Here is a 24,741-nt window from a genome sequence, read left to right on the forward strand (position 1 = left end):
CCTTCTCCTAATGTCCTCCATGCTATTCCTTATGTTCCACAAATAAGTGAAACCATATGATAATTGACTTTCTCTGCTTGACTTATTTCACTTAGCATAATCTCCTCCAGTCCCATCCATGTTGATGTAAAAGTTGGGTATTCATCCTTTCTGATGGCTGAGTAATAGTCCATTGTATATATGGACCACATCTTCTTTATCCATTTGTCTGTTGAAGGGCATCTCAGCTCTTTCCACAGTTTGGCTATTGTGGACATTGCTGCTATGAACATTGGGGTGCATATGGCCCTTCTTTTCACTACATCTGTGTCTTTGGGGTAAATACCCAGTAGTGCAATTCCTGGGTTATAGGGTAGCTCTATTAGAGGCCGACAACCCTAAGGTTCCTACAAAACAGGAGCATCTAGCTTGGGTTGTGGTCAATAATTTGGACTCTGTACATTCCCTCAACCACCCCTCAACAGAATGACTAGGAGGAGGAACCTCCAAAATAGAAAAGACTCAGAGACTGTGACTTCTGCCACAGATTTACAAATGGATACAGATATAACCAAGATGTCAGAAATGGACTTCAGGGTAACAGTTATGAAGACAATAGCTAGAATGGAGAAATCAATTAATGGCAACATAGAGTCTCTAAGGGCAGAAATGAAAGCTGAATTGGCAGAACTTAAAAATGCTATCAATGAGATCCAATCTAATCTAAATACTCTAACAGCTAGGGTAAATGAGGCAGAAGAACGAATTAGTGATCTAGAAGATCAATTGATAGAAAAGAAGGAAAATGGAGGCCTGGGAAAAAACAGCTTATAATCCATGAAAAAAGAATTAGAGAAATAAGTGATGCCGTGAAACGTCCCAATGTCAGAATTATTGGGATACCTGAGGGGGTGGAGAGAGAGAGAGGACTAGAAGATATATTTGAGCAAATCATAGCTGAGAACTTCCCTAATCTGGGGAATGAAATAAACATTCGTGTCCTAGAGGCAGAGAGGACCCCTCCCAAGATCAAGGAAAACAGACAAACGCCTTGGCATGTAATAGTAAAACTCACAAATCTTAGAACCAAAGAAACCATCGTAAGGGCAATTAGGGGGAAGAGATTCCTTATGTACAGAGGGAGGAACATCAGAATAATGTCAGACTTATCCACAGAGACCTGGCAAGCCAGAAAGGGCTGATAAGACATATTCAGGGTACTAAATGAGAAGAACATGCAGCCAAGAATACTTTATCTGGCAAGGCTGTCATTTAGAATGGATGGAGAGGTACAGAGCTTCCAAGACCAGCAGAAACTGAAAGAATATGTGACCACTAAGCCAGCCCTGCAAGAAATATTAAAGGGGGTTCTATAAAAGGAGAAAGACCCTAAGAGTGATATAGAACAGAAATTTACAGAGACAATCTATAGAAACAAGAACTTCACAGGCAACATGATGACAATAAATTCATATCTTTCAATAATCACTCTCAACGTGAATGGCCTAAATGCTCCCATAAAACGGCTAAGGGTTGCAGATTGGCTAAAAACACAGGACCCATCCATATCCATATGAGTCTACAAGAGACTCATTTCGAACCTAAAGATACATCCAGACTGAAAATGAAGGGATGGAGAGCCATCTTCCATGCCAATGGACCTCCAAAGAAAACTGGGGTAACAATCCTTGTATCAGACAAACTAGATTTTAAGCTAAAGACTGTAGTTAGAGACACAAAAGGACACTATATCATTCTTAAAGGATCTATCCAACAAGAAGATCTAACAGTTGTAAATATCTGTGCCCCCAACATGGGAGCAGCCAACTACATAAGCCAACTATTAACCAAAATAAAGAGTCATATTGATAACAATACGTTAATTGTAGGAGACCTCAATACTCCACTTTCAGTGATAGACAGATCATCTAAGCAGAAAATCAACAAAGAAACAAGAGCTTTGAATGACACACTGGACCAGATGGACCTCATAGATATTTATAGAACATTCCACCCTAAAACAACAGAATACTCATTCTTCTCAAGTGCACAAGTCCATCATTTTCTTACTGATTTTCTCTCTGGATTATCTAGCCATTGTTCAAAGTGGGGATGTTGAAGTCCCCTATTATTGTATTGTTATCCATCCCTCCTTTCAGATCTGTTCATATTTGCTTTATATATTTAAGTGCTCCAATGTTGGGTGCCATTATATTTACAATTGTTATGTCCTCTTGATGAATTGAGCTCTTTATTATTATATAATGACCTTATTAGTCTCTTGTTACAGTTTTTGAATTAAAGTCTATTTTGTATGATATGAGTATAGCTACTGCTGGTTTTGTTTTCTATTTGTATGGAATATTTTTTTTTATCCCTTCACTTTGAGCCTTTATGTGTCTTTAACTGAAGTGAGTCTGTTGTAAACAGCATATAGTTGGGTCTTATTTTTTATACTTTTAGTCAATTTCTGCCCTTTGAAGGGGGAATTTAATCTATTTACATTCAGAGTAACTTGATAAGTAAGGACTTATTTCTATCATCTTATTGTTTTCTGGCCCTTTTGTAATTCCCTTGTTTCTTTGTTTCTGTCTTGGTGTTTTCCTCTGTGAATTGATTGTTTTCCATAGTGTATGCTTTGATTCTCTTTTCTTTTTCTTTTGTGTTATCTACTGTAGGTTTTTGCTTTGTGGTGACCATGAGGCTTACATAGAGCATCTTAGAGTTATAACAGTCTATTAACTTAACTTCAATGGCATACAAAAACTATCCTTTTACTCTCCTCCCCACTTTTGGTTTTTGATGTTACAGTTTACCTCTTTTTATATTGTATTCATTAACAAATTATTTTGACTATACTTATAGCCAAATAGATTCCTTTCTAATTTTCTTTTGTGTACTTAGTATAAATTTTTGCTTTGTGATTACTATGAGGTTCACATGTATCATTCTATATATATATAAATGTTATATATATATAACATATATATAAAACAGTCTATTTTAAGTTGATAGCAACTTAAATTTGAATACTTTCAACACTCTACATTTTTAACCTCCCCATGTTTTATGTTTTTGATGCCACATTTACATCTTTTTATTTTATGTATCCCTTAACTAATTATTGTAGTTTTAGTTAATTTTACTACTTTTGTCCCTTATACTAGCTTTATAAGTGATTAATCCATTACTTTTATAATATGTTTAACTTTTCCTATGAGATTTTTACTTTTGCATGGTTTCTTGTCACATTAATCAGTGTCATTTCTTTTCAGCTAAAAGAAGTCTCTTTAATATTACTGGTAAGACCTGTTTAGTGGTGATGAACTCCTTTAGCTTTTGCTTATCTGGAGAACTCTTTTCTTTACCTCTGTTCTGAATAATAATCTCACTGTGGGTGAATATTCTTTCCTTAAAGTACTTTGAGAATTTCATGCTACCACTTTCTGGCTTGCGAAGTTGCTGCTAAAATATCTGTTGATAGCCTTATAGGGTTTCCCTTGCATGTAGTAAGTTCTTTTTTCTTATGCTGCACTTAGGAGTCTTTCTTTATCTTTATCTTTTGACATTTCAATTATAGTGTGTCTTGGTGTAGAGCTCTTTGGATTTATCTTTTTTGGAATTCTCTGTGCTTCCTGGACCTAAATGTCTGTTTCCTTCCTAGAGTAGAGAATTTTTCAGCCATTATTTATTCAAATAAGTTTTCTACCTCTTTTTCTCTCTCTTTTCTTTCTGGGGCCTGTATAATATTTATATTATTCCATTTGATATTGTCCCATAGGTCCTTTAAGGGATTTTCACTTGTTAAAATTATTTTTTCTTTTTGTTGCTCTGTTTGGGTGAGTTCCATTGCTTTGTTTTCTATCTTGCTGATCTGTTTTTCTGCTTCTTCCAGTTTGCTGTTGCTGAACTCCTGTAATGTACTTTTCAGTGTAGTTATTGTATTTTTCAGTTCTATGACTTATGTTTGGTACTTTCTTATGTTTTGTCTCTGTTGAAGTTCTTTCTGTGCACATCCATTCTTCTGAGTTTGGTAAGCATCTTTATGAATATTATCTTGAACTCTTTATCAGGTAGATTACTTATCTTCATTTCATTAAGATCTTTTTCTGAGGTTTTGTCTTATTCTTTCATTTGGAACATATTCCTCTACCTCCTCATTTTATCTGATTCTTTGTGTTTGTTTCTATGCATTAGATGAAACAACTACCTCCCCTATATGAGTCTTGTTGGAGTGGTCTTATGTAGGGGATGACCCATGGGGGCCAGAAACACAATCCCCCTCTGGCCACCAGAGCCAGGTGCTCTCTGGGTTTCCCCTGTGTGGGCTGTGTGCACCCTCTGACTGTGGTGTGGCTGAGCTGTAGTGGGAGTGGTTGGGTGGGGTTCTTGCCCAGGCTGTCTGAGATATATTTTTGGCAGGGATGGGGGGTTGGGGAGGATGTGACACTTGGTTGGCTGGCTATGGCTTGGCTGTGGCATGGGGTGTGGGGTGGTGCTTGCCTGGCTGGCTGTGATGTGCTGTGATGTGGAATGAGAGCCCCACATGTGCTAGCAGGTTGGAGGGGGAGATTGCCAAAATGGCACTCACCAGCACCAGCATTGGTAAGGTAGAGTGAAATTGCAAAAATTATACCTGGCAGTGCTTCTGTCTTTAGAGAAAGCCCTAACAAGTTCCTTCCTTTTTGGCATTTGCTTTAGGGTTAGTGTGTCTCCTTCACATATCATCTAGGCACTTTTAATACCATAAAATCCACTATTGGGTATTTACTCAAAGAAAATGAAAACACTAATTCAAAAAGATATATGCACCCCCATGTTTATAGAAGCATTATTTCCAATAGCCAAGATATGGAGGCAACCTAAGTGTCCATCAAAAGATGAATAAAAAGATGTGGTGTATATATATGCTGTGGAATATTATTCAGCCATAAAAAGAGTGAGATCTTGCCATTTGCAACAACATGGTTGGACCTAAAGGGTATTATGCTAAGTGAAGTAAGTCAGACAGAGAAAGACAAATACCATGTGATTTCACTTTATGTGGAATCTAAATGGACACATACACACACGTGCAAATGAATAAATAAACAACAACAACAAAAAAAACAGAAACAGACCCATAAATACAGAGAACAAACTGGTAGCTATCAGAGGGGAGGATGGTAGGGCTATGGGTGGTTATCAGAGAGAAGGAAGGCTTCCAGCTATGGAATGAATAAGTCATAAGGATGAAAGGTACAGTATAGGGAATATAGTTAATGATATTTTAATAGCATTGTATGGTGACATATGGTAGCTACACTTGTGAACATAGCATAATGTATAGAGTTGTAGAATCACTATGTTTTACACCTAAAACTAACATAATATTGTTTGTTAACTATACTTCAATTAAAAAAAAGATCAAAAACTCTCTCCGAAACAAACGAACAAACATATTGCTGCTTTTGCACTGGGTCCTAGGGCAAGAGTCTGTAAATGAGTCCTTTAAGGGCAGGTTCTCCATTCCCTACAGTTCTGGACATAATCCCTGATGGTTTTATGTTTTAGGGGCTGGTCTCTCAGGTGCCAGACCCAAGGGTTGGGGTGCCTAATGTGGGGCACAAACTCCTTGCTCCTCAGGGAAGAGTTCCATGTTTTTGAGATTTCATTCTGATTGTGGATTGCAACTCTTTGGGTGGGGTTTTTGGTGAGAGCATATCTCTGCCTCTCCTACCAAAATCAGTGTGGCTCTTTTATTTTTTGTTGTGGAGATGCTGTTCATCTAGTTTTTAAGATTTTTTTCAGAGGAAATTATTCCATATGTAGCTGTAGATTTGTTGTGTCAGTAGGAGGAGGTGTGTTCAGTATCTTCCTATGTCGACATCTTAGACCCAACACCGGGAGATTTCTTAAAGGGTCTACCTAACAGAAAATAAAACAATTCAACAACTAAAGAAGTATTTTAGAAACCCAGCCTGTAATACTATAGGCAGAACACAATCAACCTGTATCCTCTGTGGGGGTATTTTAAAAGTACCATGTCTGGGTCCTACCCACAAGCAATTAAGTTAGGATCTCTGGGGTGTAAGGCTTGGACATTGGTGTTTTTAAAAAGCTTCCATGTGGTTTTAATGCTATGAAGGTAAAGAATGATTGTTCTTTTCTATTTTCCTTTTTCAGTTTTCACCCAGGAAATATTTTATGAATTTCTTCTTTACATATGGCACTTTTTATTTTTTGTTACTTATAACTCAACATAGCTTGAAGTATATAAACTCTCACCAAATTCCATGGCCATTTTACCTATTAGGATCACCACTAAACTTTTTTGCGTAGACTTGTCTTCATATGATTAAATAATTAGCATGTTCAAGGATTGTGTTTCTGTCTACTTTTCTATTCCTGAAGTTAAATTTTAAGGTAGGATTAGTACTATATTACTATATTAGTAAAAAGTCACTAGAAAGAGAAAATTGTATTTTGTAAGTGTGATGCCATTTCATAGATGTTGCTATTCCTTTGAGGTAGCCAGACCACATTTTGATGTGGTGACATTTCTTACCAAATGGAAAAACCTTAAGTACTTAAATACCTTTCAGAATGATTAATAAAATTGCTAATTGTTCTTTCCTGCTGGGGCAATGTGCTTAGGTCTTTGACATCAAATTATAGATATTAGTAATTATGTATTTAGAGTATTTAAGCTAATAAGACAGAATAAGGGACTGTCTAAAACAAGGTAAGTTTTTTCCCACAAAGAATCTTTTGAATATATTATCTCATCTCTCCCCAATTTATAGATGTGATTCAAGAGGTACATGACTTTTGTCTAGATTTTTAATCTAGTATATGGGTTGAATAGGGATTTGATGAGAGCTCTGTTTGATTCTAGAGCCCATGTTCCCACCCTCCTCCCCCCCAATATTACATTGTCTCTGTGTCCCTAGAAAATCCAGGAATGTGTATACATAGGTGATATTTGAAATCATTTTTTATGTGTTTCTTTTATGTATGATATGATTTAGGCTTTTTTTTCCCCCAGGATAATACCGTTCAAGCTGAATGGCCCTCAGCAGATGAATCTACCACCAGCAGTATTTCACCACTTGATTTCAGCTCTGGTCCTCCCTCAACCACTGGCAGGGAACTCTGGTCAGAAAGCCCTCTGGGTGATTTAGTGTCTACACTCAAATTAGCCTTTCCCTCGAAGGTGGGCCTCAGTTCTTCCCCAGAGGTTTTAGACGTTAGCAGCTTGACTCTTCATTCTGTCACCCCAGCAGTGCTTCAGACTGGCTTGCCTGTGGTTTCTAAGGAAAAGACTTCTGGATCTCACATACTAGAAGATGGTAAGGGATTCTAATTACTTTTCATACTTTTTTACTTTATTGTATCAGATGACAGGGTTTTGAAGAGAGAAAGAGACTAGGGTTAATAGAAAAGCATGGTAGCATCTATTAGGAGGAAATGTCTTGAGAAAGCCATGTGAGAGAGGGAATGGTCAGATTTAATTGGTTGGAATGGAGATTCCAAATAGGTAAATAATAAGAAATGAACTTAGTGGGCTGGGATGAATTAATAGATATTTTGAACATCCTATTAAAGAATACATAATTAAATTACTATTGAAGAACTACTTTATTTACTTGAATATTATAGTGATAAACAACATCAAAGAAGATTATTATAGTAGCTTTTAATAGGATTGATTGTGGGGGCCAAGTAAAGAGATTTTAGCTTGCGTTAGGCTTGAGAAAGGGAGAACTGAACTAGGGTAGCTACAGCAGAGATTAAGAAATGAAAATCAAGTAGATGATTTAGATGTTGTGGAGGAAAGGAAAAGTCAATGTGACTTATGAATGGAGTATATAATGAAAGAGGAAGTTGAACAAAGATATAAATAATGAGTCCAAGATTTTAAACATTGGGTGAATTTGGAGGGTGATGGGCAATAAACATAATTAGGAAATGGGAATTAAAAGACAAAATTTCCTCCCTTAGTTTCCACTAGATTCAGTCTTTGTTGTCAATATGGTTACCAACAGTTCTTTATTTCCATGGAATAAAAAAATCAACTGTTTGAAGATGAATTAGTTCAATAGCTGAGATCTTATTATCCTCAGGGAAGAGGGGTATATTCATGAGTGGTTGTACCATATCACAAAAACATAATGAGTTCTTGCTTGCTAATTTATCAGAGTAAAAATCAGCAACTGTATCTCCTAACTTAATGAGAAAAAACATAAGTAGCTGGCTTTATTAGGAGGACTAGGAATACATTTTGACAACTCTGTAGATTAATTAATGGAAAACTTTATTTTTAGGATTAATCAAAGTTGAAGGGTCAGAAGATTTTCTTTCTGTTCATCAATTGCCTTCAAGTCCATTCACTCACCCGGTGCCAAAGGAAACAATACCATCTGTGGAAGACTCTGGAGTGTCTTTGACATCCTCACCATATCTGACCTCATCTGTCACTGTAGATCTTCTTGCTAAAGAAGTAACTATACCTTCTGGCTTGGACTCTTTGGCCTCCAAAGTCAAAGACCAATTAGAAGTGAACACTTTGATGCCAGACACATCCATAGAAAAAGAGTTTATATATGAGAGTGGTTTAGGTTCAGGGTCTGGGCAAAAGGTAGATCAGATTACTTGGCCATGGAGTGAGACTTCATTAGAGAAGAGTTCTGAACCACTGTCTAAGTCATGGCTTGAAGATCAGGAGTCGCTTTCGCCAACTGAGGGTATAGATGAGAAATTAGTTATAGATGACAAAATAGATTCTACAGGGCAAAGTATTGACTATTTAAAGTATGGGCATTTTGATAGATCCACAAAGTTTCTAGAGGAAGAGCTCATTGGTGGACCTACTATGCCCATCTTTGCAGAGACCACAACTCAATCTGCATCTCTAATTCTCTCCAAGGAAATATCAGAGGTACCTGACATAGATTATTACTCAGTTACCAATGCACCTCTTCTACTGACATCTATAGCAATCTCTGCTTCTACTGATAAACCAGAGCTACCATTTCTAAAGGAGGATATGGAACAAACTACAGAGTCATCCAACCACGAATGGTTTGACAACGAGGTTTCAGTAATGAAGCCAGATATGCAACATTTGGGGACCATATTGCCAGAATCAGAGGTATTTTGGGCAGGAACTTCTTCCCTAGGGAAATTGTCTAGAGACACATTGGCAAGTACACCACAGAGTACTGACAAGCTCTGGTTGAAATCTTCCATGACACAGTCTACCAAATTGTCTCCAACCACAAGCTCCACCCTGCTAGAGGATGAAGTAATTATGGGTGTTCAGGATATTTCATTAGAACTGGACTGGATAGGCACAGATTTCAATCAGCCTGAGCTAATCCCGGAGGAAAATGGCAAGGTTGGTAGTTATGTGGAAATGTCTACAAATGTTCACTCCACAGAGAGGGCTATTGTGGTGCAGCCCACGGAAGGAGGTGACTTGAGTCATACCCAGACTGCAGGAGCTTTGTTGGTTTTCTTCAGCCTCCGAGTGACAAACATGCTGTTTTCAGAAGATCTGTTTAATAAAAACTCTTTGGAATATAAAGCACTGGAGCAAAGATTTTTGGAACTGGTAAGCACTAGAAGTGAAACATGGGCATTAGTGAATAATCATGTATGAACTAACCCTCTTTCCCCTAAACACGTAAGATCTGAGCCAATGAAAATGTGGTCTGTTGTGGACATTTCATTTACAAATAGTGTCATGGCCTAGCTTTGGTAGGAAAACAATAAGACAGATAGATACAAGAAATGGAAAACACAAATATGGCATGAGGGTGATGTACTAACTTAGATACTGAAGATTGTATTCCATCAGTTATGGGACTGAAACAAGTTTAAAATTTCTTTTCACATGTTACTGTGAGACCAGTGTTTTGGTAGGTACTTATGATACCTTCACTGTTGTGATTCTTTAGTGAAACAGAGAGAATAAACTCCCTGGCTATCTAAAACTGTCTGAGTTCCATGGGTTCCTAAATATCACCATGAAAATCTCTTGACTCTCAAATAATTCAAAATTTATACTTTTATTGATGAACAGTTTAAATAATGTAAATAGAATACAGTTTGGAAAAATGGGGGAGGGGCTCATACTTGGTTTTTTTGGGTGGGGGTTGGTATATTTTGAACAAAATGCAAAACCTTGTAAATAAACTGACTACTTTTCATTATTGTAGCTGGTTCCCTATCTCCAGTCAAATCTCACAGGATTCCAGAATTTAGAAATCCTGAACTTTAGAAATGGCAGTATTGTGGTAAACAGCCGAATGAAGTTCATGAAGTCTGTCCCTCCTAATGTCAACAATGCTGTATACATGATTCTGGAAGACTTTTGCACCACTGCCTACCAGACCATGAACTTGGCTATTGATAAATACTCCCTTGATGTGGAATCAGGTAATGGTATTGAATACTATGATGGTTTCTTAGTGGAATCCAGTGAATATTCTTGTGTATTTTCTTCTATACTGAGTCAAGGTGAATTAATTACTTGAAGGAAAAAGGGTACTATGTCAGGCAAAATCTCCACATCTTGCTAATTATTAAATGATCTCTTCATAGGACATCAATATCATTCTCTTTTTAAAAGGGTTGTTCACACGCATTATCTTGCACCTCCCATTCCCTTTTCTACCTATTCCGTCTAGCTCTAGCTCTTTCTTTTATTTATCCACTGGATCTGCTCTGGCTGCATCTCTTAAGTTGCCAAGTCCAAATGATTTTGGACTCTCTTTCCTTCTATATTATTTTCCTAATCTGTTTTACCCATTTCCATTATTGTAAGTCTTATGTAAATGTCAGTAATTCTCCACATTTTTTATATGCAGATCTTCTGAGCTCCAGAATCAAAATCTAACTATGTATTTGATGATCTCAATTTGGATGTATCCTATGTATATCAAACTTAAGATATCTAAGAATGAGCTCTTGTTTTCCATATCTCCCCCTCTTTTAACTAAATCTAATCCTTCTGTCAGCTTCACCATCTTGAGAAATTAAAGCCATGTCCACTCAGCTACTTAAGTCAGAAACCTGGGAAGTCCATTCTGATACCTGTTTCCATTACCCCCAAACTTATGCTGATTCTGAATATTCTAAATATATCTCAAATCTGTGTACTTCTCTTTCTCCACTGCTGCTAGTCTAGGCGAAGCATTCATCACCCCTCATTTGAACCAGTTTCCCTACTACCTCTCCCTTACCCCTCTCCCAGACAGTAGCCAGGGTGCTCTGCCTAAAACATCAGATTATTTCACTTTCCTGCTTGAAATACTTCAGTTGGCTTCCTGGTTCAACAGCCACAAGGTCTGGTCCCTATTTCCCCCCCAGTGTCATCCAATGAAACTAACTTCTTTGCTCATCATATTGTAGTCAGATTAGCTTGTTTTTACTTCCTCAGATTCAAGAAACTTTTCTTGCCTTAAAGCCTTTGTGCAAAGTATCTTTAATCTCCAGAGTAGCAAGGAAATCAGTGATTCTCAAAACCATGTTAGATTCTCTGGAAAGAGACTCTTTATTTTTTTTTTTTTAACTCCCCTTAGCCTTTTGGCTGAACATCATGCTTTTTCATCTAGATGAGTCTATGGATTATTTCCACCTATTTCATCTGCCTTTCATATCTATGTCATCATTTGCCATTCACAGATTGCCATTCGCCAGTGAACAACATATAGTGGAACCAAGTGGGATGAAAGACCCATCATGGTCAATGTCTTATATCATTTTTGACTGGTTATTATCCTAATTATTTAAAATTTTTATTTTTTTCTTACCTAAACAAAGAAAAATAAAGTTACTGAAGTCAAAATATTATTAGGAATAGCCTGAGGAGGTACAGGGCTGATTTATTTTTCTAATGTTGCCTTCCACAAATCTCACATGTTCTTAGCTGCTCTGATTGGGTTATACCCACTCCTGAGGCTCCTATCAGTTCTCTGGGCTCTGTCTCCTATTTGTTCTCACTGTGGGATAAGGCATTTACCTTCATGTATAGAACAGAGGTAGCCTATAGTAGGTTAGGGTTGGTACAAATGAATAGTACATGAAAACTGTGTTGAATTTAGATTGACGATTACATGGCATGGGTTTTAAAGTGTCTAAATGCTCCCTAAATGAAAAAACTTACCCAGGTCATTGGGTTTTATGCTTTGGCTCTGGGTTTCAGAGAGATTTGACAAAAGCTCTTCAATCCAAGTGGTGATGGTGTATTTTATGGTTCAGGAAGGGGGCTGTCCCTTGGTACTTTGAAGGTGGGGGAAGTGTTTCTGGAGGGGCTTCATGCACCCCAATTCCTATGTTTTGCCTTTTCTTGTATGATTCTCTAGGTTTTTGTTTTGTTTTGTTTTGTTTTTATGTTTTAGGTGATCAAGCCAACCCTTGCAAGTTTCAGGCATGCAATGAATTTTCTGAGTGTTTAGTCAACCCTTGGAGTGGAGAAGCAGAGTGCAGATGCTACCCTGGGTACTTGAGTGTGGAAGAACTACCCTGTCAGAGTCTCTGTGACCTACAGCCTGACTTCTGCTTGAATGATGGAAAGTGTGACATTATGCCTGGACATGGGGCCATTTGTAGGTATGTTGTAGTTAGAGATTTTGGTTTCCCAATGTTATAAATACTTCCTTGGAAGAAGATGGGTCTACACCTATGACTTTAGGATAATCACAGAAAAATTTATTATAGAAGTTATATCTAGGCAATAGATGGATGCCATCTAGTTCTCATGTGAAGACTGGGTCAATTAATAGAGCTGAATTATATCCAGTTCAATTGGTTATTTTATTTTATACTTTCAAGATGCTGTAAGAAAAACATTATTTAAATGTGTCTTAATTAGAGTAGGTGGAGATCTTTGTGTTGGTTCTTAGTGGTGATGATAAGGCAATTGGTGCTCAAATTAGGTTTAGGCTAAGAGTAATACTTCACACTGAAACTTTGTTGTCTACTTGGATATGTTCTTAATGCCTGTGGCTTTCCCTTGGTCCTACTGAGTGTTCGAAAATAAAGAAAAGCAAGTATTTAAAGTCTTTGAAATTGTGACAAATATATTTTAAGTACCTAAGATCCATTTTTTAACAAGGCAGAACCAAAGAAACTCCATTAGACAGATGAGCAGATTCAGGTAGACTAACCATTTTCCCCTGCTCATTTTCCTTGAACAAAACAGATCAACTTCTGAACCACACAATAACTAGTCACGTAGGTGTAAAAGGAGAGAATGCTGACACTAAGCAGAGAAAAATGAATAAGAGGATGGTTTATGAATGTCAAGATGGGCAAATGTTATAGATGCCAGACACAGAGAATATAGGGGGGAATGATCCAGACTCTTCTGTATGAAAAAGTATAAAGTTTAGCTAGAAAACTCAGAAGAAAAATAGTCTTTTGATTTTCAGAGAAATTAATATTATTTTGAAAAGCAGTCATTTCCTTGCTGCTGTTGGAATTGAAGACACTTTTACACAAGTCTGGAGCCTGGGGGGTAGGGAACATCTATGCAGTGTGGTGAAAGGACACTAGGAGTCTGGAGACCTGGGTTCTAGACCCAGATCTGTTGCTGACTAATTGTGTGATCTCAGTCAATTTCCTTCCTAGGTCTGTTTTTTTGTTAATTATAAATAAGGAAGTTAAATAGAACACTTTAAGTCTAGTCAGTCTTTTATGTAGTCATTTACAAATAGTCAGGGAGGACCTACTGGGTCTGTACCAGGCACTAATCACAACCTTAAACTGTGATCATTGAACCTGTTATGTTCACTTCTTTTTTTTTTAATTTTTAATTTTTTTTTTTAAAGATTTTATTTATTTGACAGAGAGAGAGAGATCACAAGTAGGCAGAGGGAGAGGGAGAAGCAGGTTCCCCGCTGAGCAGAGAGCCTGATGCGGGACTCGATCCCAGGACCCTGGGATCATGATCTGAGCTGAAGGCAGACACTTAACTGAGCCACCCAGGTGCCCCTCTATGTTCACTTCTTTACTGAAGCTTCACTTGGTCAGCATGTATTATGCTACCTTTCCCCAGTCCTGCTGAATGTTCTGCCACTGTTGTTTTCAACACAGTGATTCTGTTTTTAGACTTTGTCACTTCTCATTACAGATGCCGGGTGGGTGAGAACTGGTGGTACCGAGGTGAACACTGTGAGGAGTTTGTGTCTGAGCCCTTGGTCATAGGCATCACCATTGCCTCCGTGGTTGGACTTGTCCTCATCTTTTCGGCTCTTGTCTTCTTCCTTGTCAGGACTCTTCAGGCTCATTATGTTAGGAGAGAAACAGAGAGGCCCATCAGGTAAATAAGAAAAATTGCTCTCTAATGGAATAAAATGTTCCTTTTACTCATTTATTTTGTACTTATTATATGCGAAATATTGGATAAGGATCTGGGTGGAGGAGAGCTATAAAGTTGAATAAAAACATGGTCCCTGTCCTTAAAGGATGTCAGATTGGAAACAAACATAAGCAGCAGTCTGAATAAGATGAGTGGTAAATTTGTTTTGCTTGGGAAGAGAGTCTTAGAAGTTTTTTTTTTTTTTTAAAGATTTTATTTATTTATTCATGAGAGACAGAGAGAGAGAGAGAAGCAGAGGGAGAAGCAGGCTCCCAAGGAGCAGGGAGCCCGATGCGGGACGCGATCCCAGGACTCCGGGATCATGACCTGAGCCGAAGGCAGACGCCCAACCGTCTGAGCCACCCAGGCGCCCCGAGAGTCTTAGAAGTTTTCATGATGGTTATAATATTTAGCTGGACACAAGAGTAGATGTTTGCTCTGGGGGTGGTTAATTGAATGAGCATGAGCAAAGTCAGGGAGGCATCCATGAATCTCAATGGGCACACTGAAGGAATGGCATCGTTGAATGTGGCCAAAATGCTTGTTTTGTGATGGGGAATGGTTAGAAGTGTGATGGACATGAGGTGAGGCCCTTGTGTAAGGACCAGATCTGTTAATTTGTCCCTTTTGGCTCATTCCAGTGGTAATTAGCCAGATTTCAATTTATTTATTTATTTATTTTTAAAAAAAGATTTATTTATTTATTTGAGAGAGAGCGTGAGTGCACGCGTGTGTGACTGGGTAGAGGAGAAGAGGGAGAGAATCCTTAAACAGACTCCCCGCTGAGCACAGAGACCGCTATGGGGCTCCATCTACCACCCATGAGATCATGACCTGAGCTGAAACCAAGGGTCAGAGACTCAAATGACTGAGCCATCCAGGTGCCCTGTAATTAGCCAGATTTTAAATCTGGGTAAGAATCTCACAAGAACTGAAATCTGGTTCTTTGTTTAGTAGCTTCATTAATGGGGGAAATAAAACCTGCTCAACTTAGTAGGCTAGGGATTCAAAGACTTTTTAGTTATTATGGTTTGTGATCCCTGTTTGTACTCTGCTTCTGTGCTTCTAGAGTCTATAAGAGCTATGCTTCGGGTTCAGGTTACCTTCCCTCACCCTCTGGCGTGGCTAAGGAGTCACCTCTCCTAGGTCCTAGAGCACCCAGGACATACTTTCATCATTGTTCTTACACTTTTTATTGACTCTGACTTTGCATTAGAGTGTAATCTCATTCAGGGTTCCAACAAACTCTTTGTGTCATCAGCATTGAGGATAATCCTAGGCATGTAATCAATGCTCAGTAAATATTTGTAGATCTGAATTGAATTTCACCGAGGTCTCCCTATATATTTTCTATCAGATTCTCTGTGCGGTTACACGGTTACATACTGATTTTGATTTGCATACTCTGGGAGTGATAGAGCCATATTCATTTAATGAAATACTATCTATTGACAGACATATTTCCCCATCAACATTTATTGATAATCATTGTGGGGCAAATAAAGATGAATGAGACATGAAACAGTAATTCCATAGTGTACTTGCCATGTAGTTGGGGAGATGATCATGATAACACCTGATCTGGATTTTTCATAGTCACCTTCTCACATTTGTATCCAGTCCACCTCTTTTTCTTGCCCAACAGAAATCTTGCTGCAGATACAGTCTTCTAAGTAGTTGAGCATCTGAAGAACCTGAACCAACCATACTTTTTTTTTTTTTGTGACTCCAGCAGGCAGCCCGACAGCCTTGCATCCATTGAAAATGCTATTAAATACAATCCTATGTATGAAAGCCATGTGGCCGGACCCAAGCAGCATGAGAAACCCTATCCTCAGCACCCCTTCTCTAGTTCTGCAGGTGGAGAGATGATTGGTGGTCTGAGCAGGGAAGAAATCAGGCAAATGTATGAGAACAGTGAGCTTTCCAGTGAGGTAGGAGACTTTGCTTTTTTTGTTGCTGCTCTGCTGCTGCTGGTGTGTGTGCGTGTGTACACGTGTGCATGTGTGTGTGTGCGTGTGCACTCGTGTGTGTGCATGCGTGTGCGCGTGCCTGCACACATGCATGCACGTGCATGTACATGGGCTTCAAGAAAGGATGAAAAATATTTCATTATCAGTTTTTTTTTCCTCATGATATCTCCCAGGCAGTGTGGTACGCAGAAGGTACATAATTCTGAGCTGTACCTCATTTTCCACCTAGTGGTTTCTTTTTCCATTATTAGCAAATGCTTTCTCTCTCCTCCCTCCCTTTCTTAGGAATATATGTCTGGGTTTTTCAGAGTGATTCCTGCAATATCCAAACCTCCCATTTCTCTGAAAAGGCCATTCTTTCCTATAGCTCTCCCCTGAATAGCCCAGAAGGTTTTTCTAATACAATGAATGTATGGTCTCTTTTTCCTTTCTAAGGAAATTCAAGAAAGAATGAGAATATTGGAACTGTATGCCACTGATCCTGAATTTGTAGCTTTTGTGAGAGAACATCAAATGTAAGCTTCTGCTACAGCCTCCTCCTCAGGTTCCTAACAGGGTGCCTTAGAGTAGAGGCACCAGCGTGAGTACATAATTCCCGTCCACATGACATGGGTTCTGGTGATAACCAATGTTTGTTGAGTTCTTTACAGTTCATATGCTTCCACACAGATTACTTCATTTATTCTTCATAATGGCTTTTTAAGTTGAATGTTTTGTATTTAAATTTTAAAAAAGATTTTATTGGTTTATTTGAGAGAGAGAGGGAGGCAGGGAGGGAGGGAGAGAGCGCACATGAGATGGGGGAGGAGCAGACGGAGAAGCAGACTCCCCGCTCAGCAGGGAACCCAATATGGGGCTCAATCCCAGGACCCCGGGATCATGACCTGAGCTGAAGGCAGATGCTTAACCGACTAAGCCACCCAGGTGCCCCTGTATATTTTATAAATGAGGAGAGGAAACCTCGGAGAGACGAAGGCACTTAAGACCACAATGATAGCAAATGGCAAAGAAGATTTAAAACTAAGACACTATCTGTTCTAGCCTAGAGATTCCTGGACTGTGCCATATTTTCTCTCTTTTACCACAGATACCACCTGTGATTAATGCTATACAATCTTTTTCATAGACAGTTCCTATGAAAAGCACTTGAGCCATAAATCCTCACATATTTTGATGTATCCTTCCATTTCCATCTTTGTAGACACTTGTCAGTATGCTTTGAATTACACAAATCTCATTAAGGTATATCTCTTGCCTTTATCAAGTTCATCTTACATTTCACTCTCTTTCCATTTGCTTTTCTCAGCATGCATTTTGGGCAAGTGTCTGTAACTATTTTTCTTTGTTCCCCAGAATCCATAACCAGACTTAGGTTACAAAAATAAACTATCTTGTAAAGAGATCATTATGGACATTAATTGAGTATATTGGGTGAGATATAATTTGGCTTTGATATTTGGTCCTGCTGCCCTCATAAAGGTACTTCATCATGGATGGGTTCCACTGACACCAGATATCTTCACCTGGCTTTTAGAAGAGAAAAACCAGAGCAATTCATGCATGCTTGCAGAAGAAATTGATGAAGGGTCATGATCACACATGGCTCTGATGGGAGACACTGCCCCATTGCTCTGAATCCCTTTGTTCCGATAGGCAGCCCCTCACTCATGGTTCTTCTCTGATTAATTGGAACCTAAGGAAACTGAAGAAGATGCTTTTTTTTTTTTTTTAAGATTTTATTTATTTATTTGACAGAGAGAGACACAGCGAGAGAGGGAACACAAGCAGGGGAAGTGGGAGAGGGAGAAACAGACTCCGTGCAGAGCAGGGAGCCTGACGCAGGGCTCGATCCCAGCACACTGGGATCATGACCTGAGCCAAAGGCAGATGCTTAACGACTGAGCCACCCAGGCGCCCCTGAAGAAGAGGCTTTTTAAATTCCAAGTACATGGTGGAGACTCCTTTAAAAATCTCTGAACATCTGACTTGGTCCATGGGAGGTGCTGTCAACTTTGCTGAATGCTGTTAGAGCAGTAATACTGGGAGTCTGCCTTTTGAAGACCAGGTCTCCTACCCCTCCCTGCATCTCCAGCCAGCAGATGACCTGTGGCTTCATTTCAGTGTTATCCAATAGAAAGAACATGACTGATGTTTCGTAAGACTCTTTATAAGCCCCTTAGAGCCACCTGCTTGAATGTGTTCCCCGAATTAAAAATGCATTTCACCTAGACTAAGACATCCAAAGAAAGGATTCAGGAGAGCCTAATTAGGGACACACAGATTAACTACATGCTACAGTTCCTTATGGTAACTGCCATTGAAATATACAAAAATAAAATAAATAAATAAATCCATGTAATAAAGAAGATTTAAATAAGAAGATCCAGTGAAACAAAAGAAAGTCCACACAGACACTTTAACCCTAAGAAGGATGTTCACTGAGGGAAGACAGCATTGAAAAAATGTTAGGTAAGCAGTCCATATGATATTTTCAATTTCACTTAGTCTCAGCATTTTCATCTATGAGTAGCCCAAGAAAATGTTAGTAGGCTTGATTTAGAATTCATAAAAGCATGACATGGTCTTGACAGAGTGGAGCTTCTTTTCTTGTTTTTGTTTGTCTTGTTTGTTTTTTTAATTCAGCAAAGCACAGGACAACTTCCCTGCAAAGAAAAATAGAAAGTGTTGGTGATCTTAGGAACATAGCTTGGTGATGTATTACAACAAAAGTGCATTTTAGGGCATCCTTGCCTTTTCCATTAATTCTTTTCTTTCTTTCTTTTTTTTTTTTTTTCACGGAAGGGAAGAACTTTAATCAAAACTTGTATTTTGAAACTGACCAGAAGCCTAGAGAAGATGGAGATCACTTCCTACCTATGTCATATAATTAACCTGGATTATGAACTCTGTTGGAAGAAGAATTTTCACTTAAAAAATTAAGTTTGGGGACCAAATTTTTTTTCTAGCCTAAATTTCAGAATGTAGTAAGAGATGTGACAGTTTTTATACCTACAAAGACCAAAAGCTGTATTTAAAGAAACTGAAAACTGTATGAGTTCTGGAAAGTATTCTACAAGGAAAAAATGGCCTGGGAGTTCGGACTGCATTTGCTGTCTGCTTCTGAGTCTCTGAAGGTGTGTCTGAGTAACTGTGGCTCAGGGTTCCCTGGAGGAAGATAAGGCGAGATTCTGACAGGAGGAGGCAGGTTTAGTAAGTGAATATTTTGTAGCATGTTTGTTATTGTTAGGTGGAATGAAGCCTTTGAAGTAGTTTTAATAGAGTTTGTAGTCAGACACTCATCTAAATAAAAAATATTGTTTTTTTGGCAATTAGACTGCTGAAGAAAAAACCACCTTTTTGCTGTAGTATAGAGTCAGGCTTGTCATTTTTCTACCAGAGTTTTGAATTTCCTGAGCATGTGAATCAAGACCACATTTTTGTTAAGTATGTCAGTATCCTTTTTTTTAGTTGTCAAGGACAATACATATGTATAATGTTTAATGGGTTCCCGTTAGACTGCAGATGAATTTAATCATGTGGACAGGGAGGGAGTGGGCACTGGGTCAAGGCCCTGGCACTGAGAATATACTTTGCTGATTGGTGGGTGGACTGAGTCGAGCTAATGGGCTCCCTGACTCTTCGTCTGCTCTCTCATGTTGTCCTACGCAAGTCCTGGATCTTCTCTAGTTCCTCGTATATTAATTTGGAAAGCAGCACCAACTACCTCACATAGTGTAGGTTAGCTTGTTTACATTGCTTCTCCTTTATGTAGTAGCTCGTTTCTAAATTCATTCCTGTTTACATGAAACATGACAGGACTTTCATTGCAATTAAAAATTTTTAAAAATTATATAGGTAGGAAATGTCCACATATTATATAAATCTTAGTTGAAAATGGAAGTTCTCCTCTTTCTCTCTAGTATGTTTTCAAATGGGTAGCTTTGGAGGGGGCAAGGAGAGGGCCAAATAATCTTCACTTTTAATATCAAATTGCATATAAAAATAGCTTATTATTGATATAGTTATTTTATGTTAGATGTCTTCATGTTTGCCAAAGACAATCTTGAACATTTCGATTTCTTTCTGGCCAGATAGAACTAACCAGGATAGATTGACTATAAGAGAAAATACTTGCTTCACTTGTTTTTTTTTTCTTAACTTGATGATTGCTGATGTCACTCATTATGGAGGCACCCAGAACTAAATCTCTGAGTAAATGGCACAGTAAAGCTATTGAAAGTCTAGAAGATATCCAGGTAGTTTGCAAAGTATGCATGGTATGTGTTTGTATGAAGGTTCCCGTATCTCAGTATTTCTTTTCATTTCCTACTCACTTAATGGATTTTCTACAAGTTCAGTGTAGATACAAGCCACTGCTGGGACATTTTCTACTGGGCTCATTTAAAAGGAATTGATGATTATCTTTAAAACATTATAAATGTTAATGATATTTGCCACTACTAAATGTTTAATTTTATTTCTAAAACTTCCGGAGATTTCTGTTTAACTTTTTTCTGTTTTAAATTTTTTTCCTAAACTTATATGTGTTAAATGCAAAGATTTGTTTTTATCATACATTAACCCTAGAATGCAACCATTTGAATGTCTGCTTGCTGGCAGAGTTCTATCTAGATGGGCTTTGGAGCCTTGTACATATAGCCTTTATAACTGAGTGTACATACACATTACTGTTTTCATGGGTCTGGATGAAGGGGAATTTATTTGATAAGTAAGACTCAGTTTCTACCATGGCAATGTTTTTTTTTTTTTTTCTTTTATTTTTTTTATTATTATGTTATGTTAATCACCATACATTACATCATTAGTTTTTGATGTAGTGTTCCATGATTAATTGTTTGCATATAACACCCAGTGCTCCATGCAGTACGTGCCCTCTTTAATACCCATCACCAGGCTAACCCATCCCCCCACTCCCCTCCCCTCTAGAACCCTTAGTTTGTTTCTCAGAGTCCATAGTCTCTCGTGGTTCATCTCCCCCTCCGATTTCCCCCCCTTCATTCTTCTCCTCCTGCTATCTTCTTCTTTTTTTTTTTTAAACATATAATGTATTATTTATTTCAGAGGTACTGATCTGTGATTCAACAGTCTTGCACAATTCACAGCACTCACCATGGCAATATTTTAAGAGTCTTTGTTCACATTTATGTGCCCTAAAGTCCCATTTACTACTTAATAAAACAAGTGTAGGTTTTACTTGGTTTTATTCCCACTTCTTTGTTTTTTCTTCTCCAGTATCTAGTTACTATGGGTTGGCAGCTCCCCCTATCTCTCCCCTTTGTTACCACATAGTGAATTATAATGTAGTTGAACAACCTAATAGTACTTCTTTTTTTTAAAGATTTTATTTATTTATTTGACAGAGACACAGCGAGAGAGGGAACACAAGTAGGGGGAGTGAGAGAGGGAGAGCAGGGATCCCAATGTGGGGCTCGATGTGGGGCTCGATCCCAGGACCCTGGGATCATGACCTGAGCCGGAGGCAGATGCTTAATGACTGAGCCACCCAGGTGCCCCAGTAGTACTTCTGACAAAAAGATGGAAACTTCACAAGTACTTTTTGTAGGCTTTAAAAATATGTTGGCTCAAAGGATACCTGATTTAGTTATGCTTGTTTTATAAGTTTGCCTTCCATTTCATGATTTTTAGGCAGCTGGTTTCATTGTATCATTTCCATGTTTTCAATAATGGATACTCTGACATCTATCAGTCTGTGAATCGCATTTTTATTTTGAAATGGGAAGAAAAGGCAACATATTTATTCCGTAAGGAAATAGCTGATTTAGGAGAATAACTTATCTTTATTAAATGAGATGTTTTAACCAAGAAAAATATGGGTCAGTTTTTTTTTTCTTTCTAAAATGTCTCTAACAATTCCCTGTAGGAATGGGTGGGACCAGCCTTCCTCATTTACAATCCAGCTGTGATGAATAATGGAGCATAGCTTATTCTATTCCCCAGCATGTAATAAATGCAGAAAAACAGTGTGAAAGGCACAATCCTCAAATCAATTGCGTTTTGTTACACAAAAGATCCTGGCTGGAGGAGGTAAGGTGAGAGGGTACCAGAAAGTAATTGATGATGTAAAGAATCTGCCTGGGAATTTTTTTGACTAATGCATTTTATAAAATCTTACGCTACTATGAATTAATAAGATGCAGGTTAAACCACCCTCCTCAGGGTAGTTAAACACAGATTAAAATGCTCCACTATGAAATTTGCAGCTATAACCTAGATTAAATGATCCCTCATTCTGGCTTTTCTTTTTCTCACTTACATTTAATTATTTCTTTAGATATTAAGGGTATAAATAGGAAAAAAGTAAACGTGGTATTAGAGAATAAAGGCATAATTATTTATGTGTCAGAATTATGATGATTCTGAAGCGATTGTGTATATGCCATAATATATATTCAGTATGGGGTATGGATAATGAAAGATTCTTCTTTTTCATCTTATTTATAATATTTTACCTAAAGTATAGATCAGGTAAGTTCATGTTACTGTACTGCTTTCTTGAAATGCTCTAGTCTTAATCTTCGCTAATTAGAAATAAAAATGTAAAAATCTTTATATAAAAGTCTTTCTTTTCTCATGTATATAATTGTGCTATTTTTATTATTAATAAACTTCTCTTTTTTTATTTTAGAGAGAGAGAGTGTGAGCAGGGGGAGGGCAAAGGGAGAGGGAGAGAGAGAGAATCTCAAGTAGACCCTGAGCTGAGCGTGGAGCCCTATGCGGGGCTCAATGCTGACCTGAGCCAAAACTGAGTCGGTACTTAACAAACACCCACCTGGGCACCCCAATAAACTTCTCTTTTAAGAACCTCCCTACATTTTCTTTTGTCAGTTAGAAGAAAACATTGTAGATTGTAGCAACAGTTGTGTTGTAATTACCATTCAGAGATACGCACAATGTGAACATGGTGTGGAAATGAAAATCATTCTTCAATTAATCTTCATGTAGTGAGAATGTAGGGGAATGGAAGACAAATTTAGAGCCCAATTTTTGCCTTAAATTTTATTGATAGTTAATGATGCTCAGTCATTATTTGGCCTCTCTTGAACTCTACTCTTTTAAACTCTTAGAAGTTTTCATTTTTTCCTCATTTGCTTAAGGCAGGGATGGAAAGAAAACTGATGGAGTTAGTTAAAGAAAGATTGCTAGGGGATGGTAGCTAGTACCAGCTGTTCTGTAACTGGAGAAGGAATTGGTGATCTGTCTAAAAAGAACAGATAACACATAAATATGGTATTAGCAGTCTAAAGCAATCCTGCATGGGAAAGGCAGAAGGAAAATCAGCTACCACCTACCTAAGCATCAGCATCAGAAACCTCAATTTTCACTCTCTTTCCTTCCTACATTTGCATCTTGGCTTTCTGGCAGTAGGGCATGAGGAAATCCTAAATCAATCTTAGAAAGAGGAAGATGGTCTTAATTTGATTCCAAAGACTGTATTATAAAAACACAAACAGGGAGAAATGTGTCTAATAAAATTGCCTGTTAACTGATTAATTAGTGACCTCGTTTTAGTTACTAACTAGGAGAAACAGTGAGTAATAACCCTATTTTTAATAAGTCTGGTCAGGGTAAGCGCTAGTTACTGTTAGCTCTTGCCCTCACAATACTGGTCAGCTCTCTAGGTCCTTCAGTATATGTCCCATCTGAGCTAGTTCTTGATGGGCTGTGTTCCATGAACTAAACTAATTATCTTCTCACCAACACACACACATATTTTGTGTCCCCCCCCTTTTAAAAAAAAGATTTATTTATTTTAGAGAGAGAGAGTGCACGTGTGTGAGTGCATGAGTGGGGGGAGGGGTGGGGGAGAAGGAGAATCTCAAGCAGACTCTTCACTGAGTGCGGATCCTGACGCAGCGTTCAATCTCATGACCCTGAGATTCTGACCTGAGCTGAAAGCAAAAGTTGGATACTCAACTGACTGAGCCACCCAGGTGCCCCATGTCTCGCACCCCCACCCTCCCTCACTTTTTTGGTGCAAATAAATCTCTGCTAAGGTGACAAAAGCTGTTAAGGAATCATCATTTTTTTTTTAAGACTTTATTTATTTATTTGAGAGAGAGCATGCACGTGGGGAGGGGCAGAGGGAGAGGGATAAAGAATTTGAAGCAGGCTCCACACTGAGTGCAGAGCCCTATGTGGGGCTCAATCCCAGGACCCAGAGATCATGACCTGAGCCAAAACCAAGAGTTGGACGCTTAACTGACTGAGCCACCCAGGCACCCCAAGGAATCGTGATTTTCTTTTTTTTTTTTTTTAAGATTTTATTTATTTATTTGAGAGAGAGAATGAGAGAGAGAGAGCACATGAGAGGGGGAAGGGTCAGAGGGAGAAGCAGGCTCCCCGCCGAGCAGGGAGCCCGATGTGGGACTCGATCCCGGGACTCCAGGATCATGACCTGAG

General features: G+C 38.3%; 1 protein-coding gene across 3 annotated transcripts in view; it reads left to right on the forward strand.

Annotated features, from left to right (window-relative positions):
• IMPG2 (interphotoreceptor matrix proteoglycan 2) overlaps nucleotides 1–24,062 on the forward strand; it is an 83,761-nt gene extending 59,699 nt beyond the window's left edge. For 2 of the 3 annotated variants that reach the window (XM_081797686.1, XM_081797679.1), the window contains 8 exons: nucleotides 7,007–7,310; nucleotides 8,286–9,574; nucleotides 10,182–10,401; nucleotides 12,366–12,576; nucleotides 14,099–14,287; nucleotides 16,059–16,260; nucleotides 16,735–16,814; nucleotides 19,102–24,062. In XM_081797686.1, coding sequence (XP_081653812.1) covers nucleotides 7,007–7,310; nucleotides 8,286–9,574; nucleotides 10,182–10,401; nucleotides 12,366–12,576; nucleotides 14,099–14,287; nucleotides 16,059–16,260; nucleotides 16,735–16,814; nucleotides 19,102–19,114 — 2,508 coding nt within the window. In that variant the 3' untranslated portion in view covers nucleotides 19,115–24,062. Of the gene's footprint in view, nucleotides 1–7,006; nucleotides 7,311–8,285; nucleotides 9,575–10,181; nucleotides 10,402–12,365; nucleotides 12,577–14,098; nucleotides 14,288–16,058; nucleotides 16,712–16,734; nucleotides 16,815–19,101 lie in introns of those variants that run through there. The other variant, XM_081797675.1, reaches the window with a different exon arrangement.
• The last annotated feature ends 679 nt before the right edge of the window (nucleotides 24,063–24,741 follow it).

The sequence above is a fragment of the Leptonychotes weddellii genome, chromosome 1 (assembly GCF_054177405.1).
Source record: "Leptonychotes weddellii isolate Sample4059 chromosome 1, ASM5417740v2, whole genome shotgun sequence".
In the NCBI taxonomy this organism is placed as follows: Eukaryota; Metazoa; Chordata; class Mammalia; order Carnivora; family Phocidae; genus Leptonychotes; species Leptonychotes weddellii.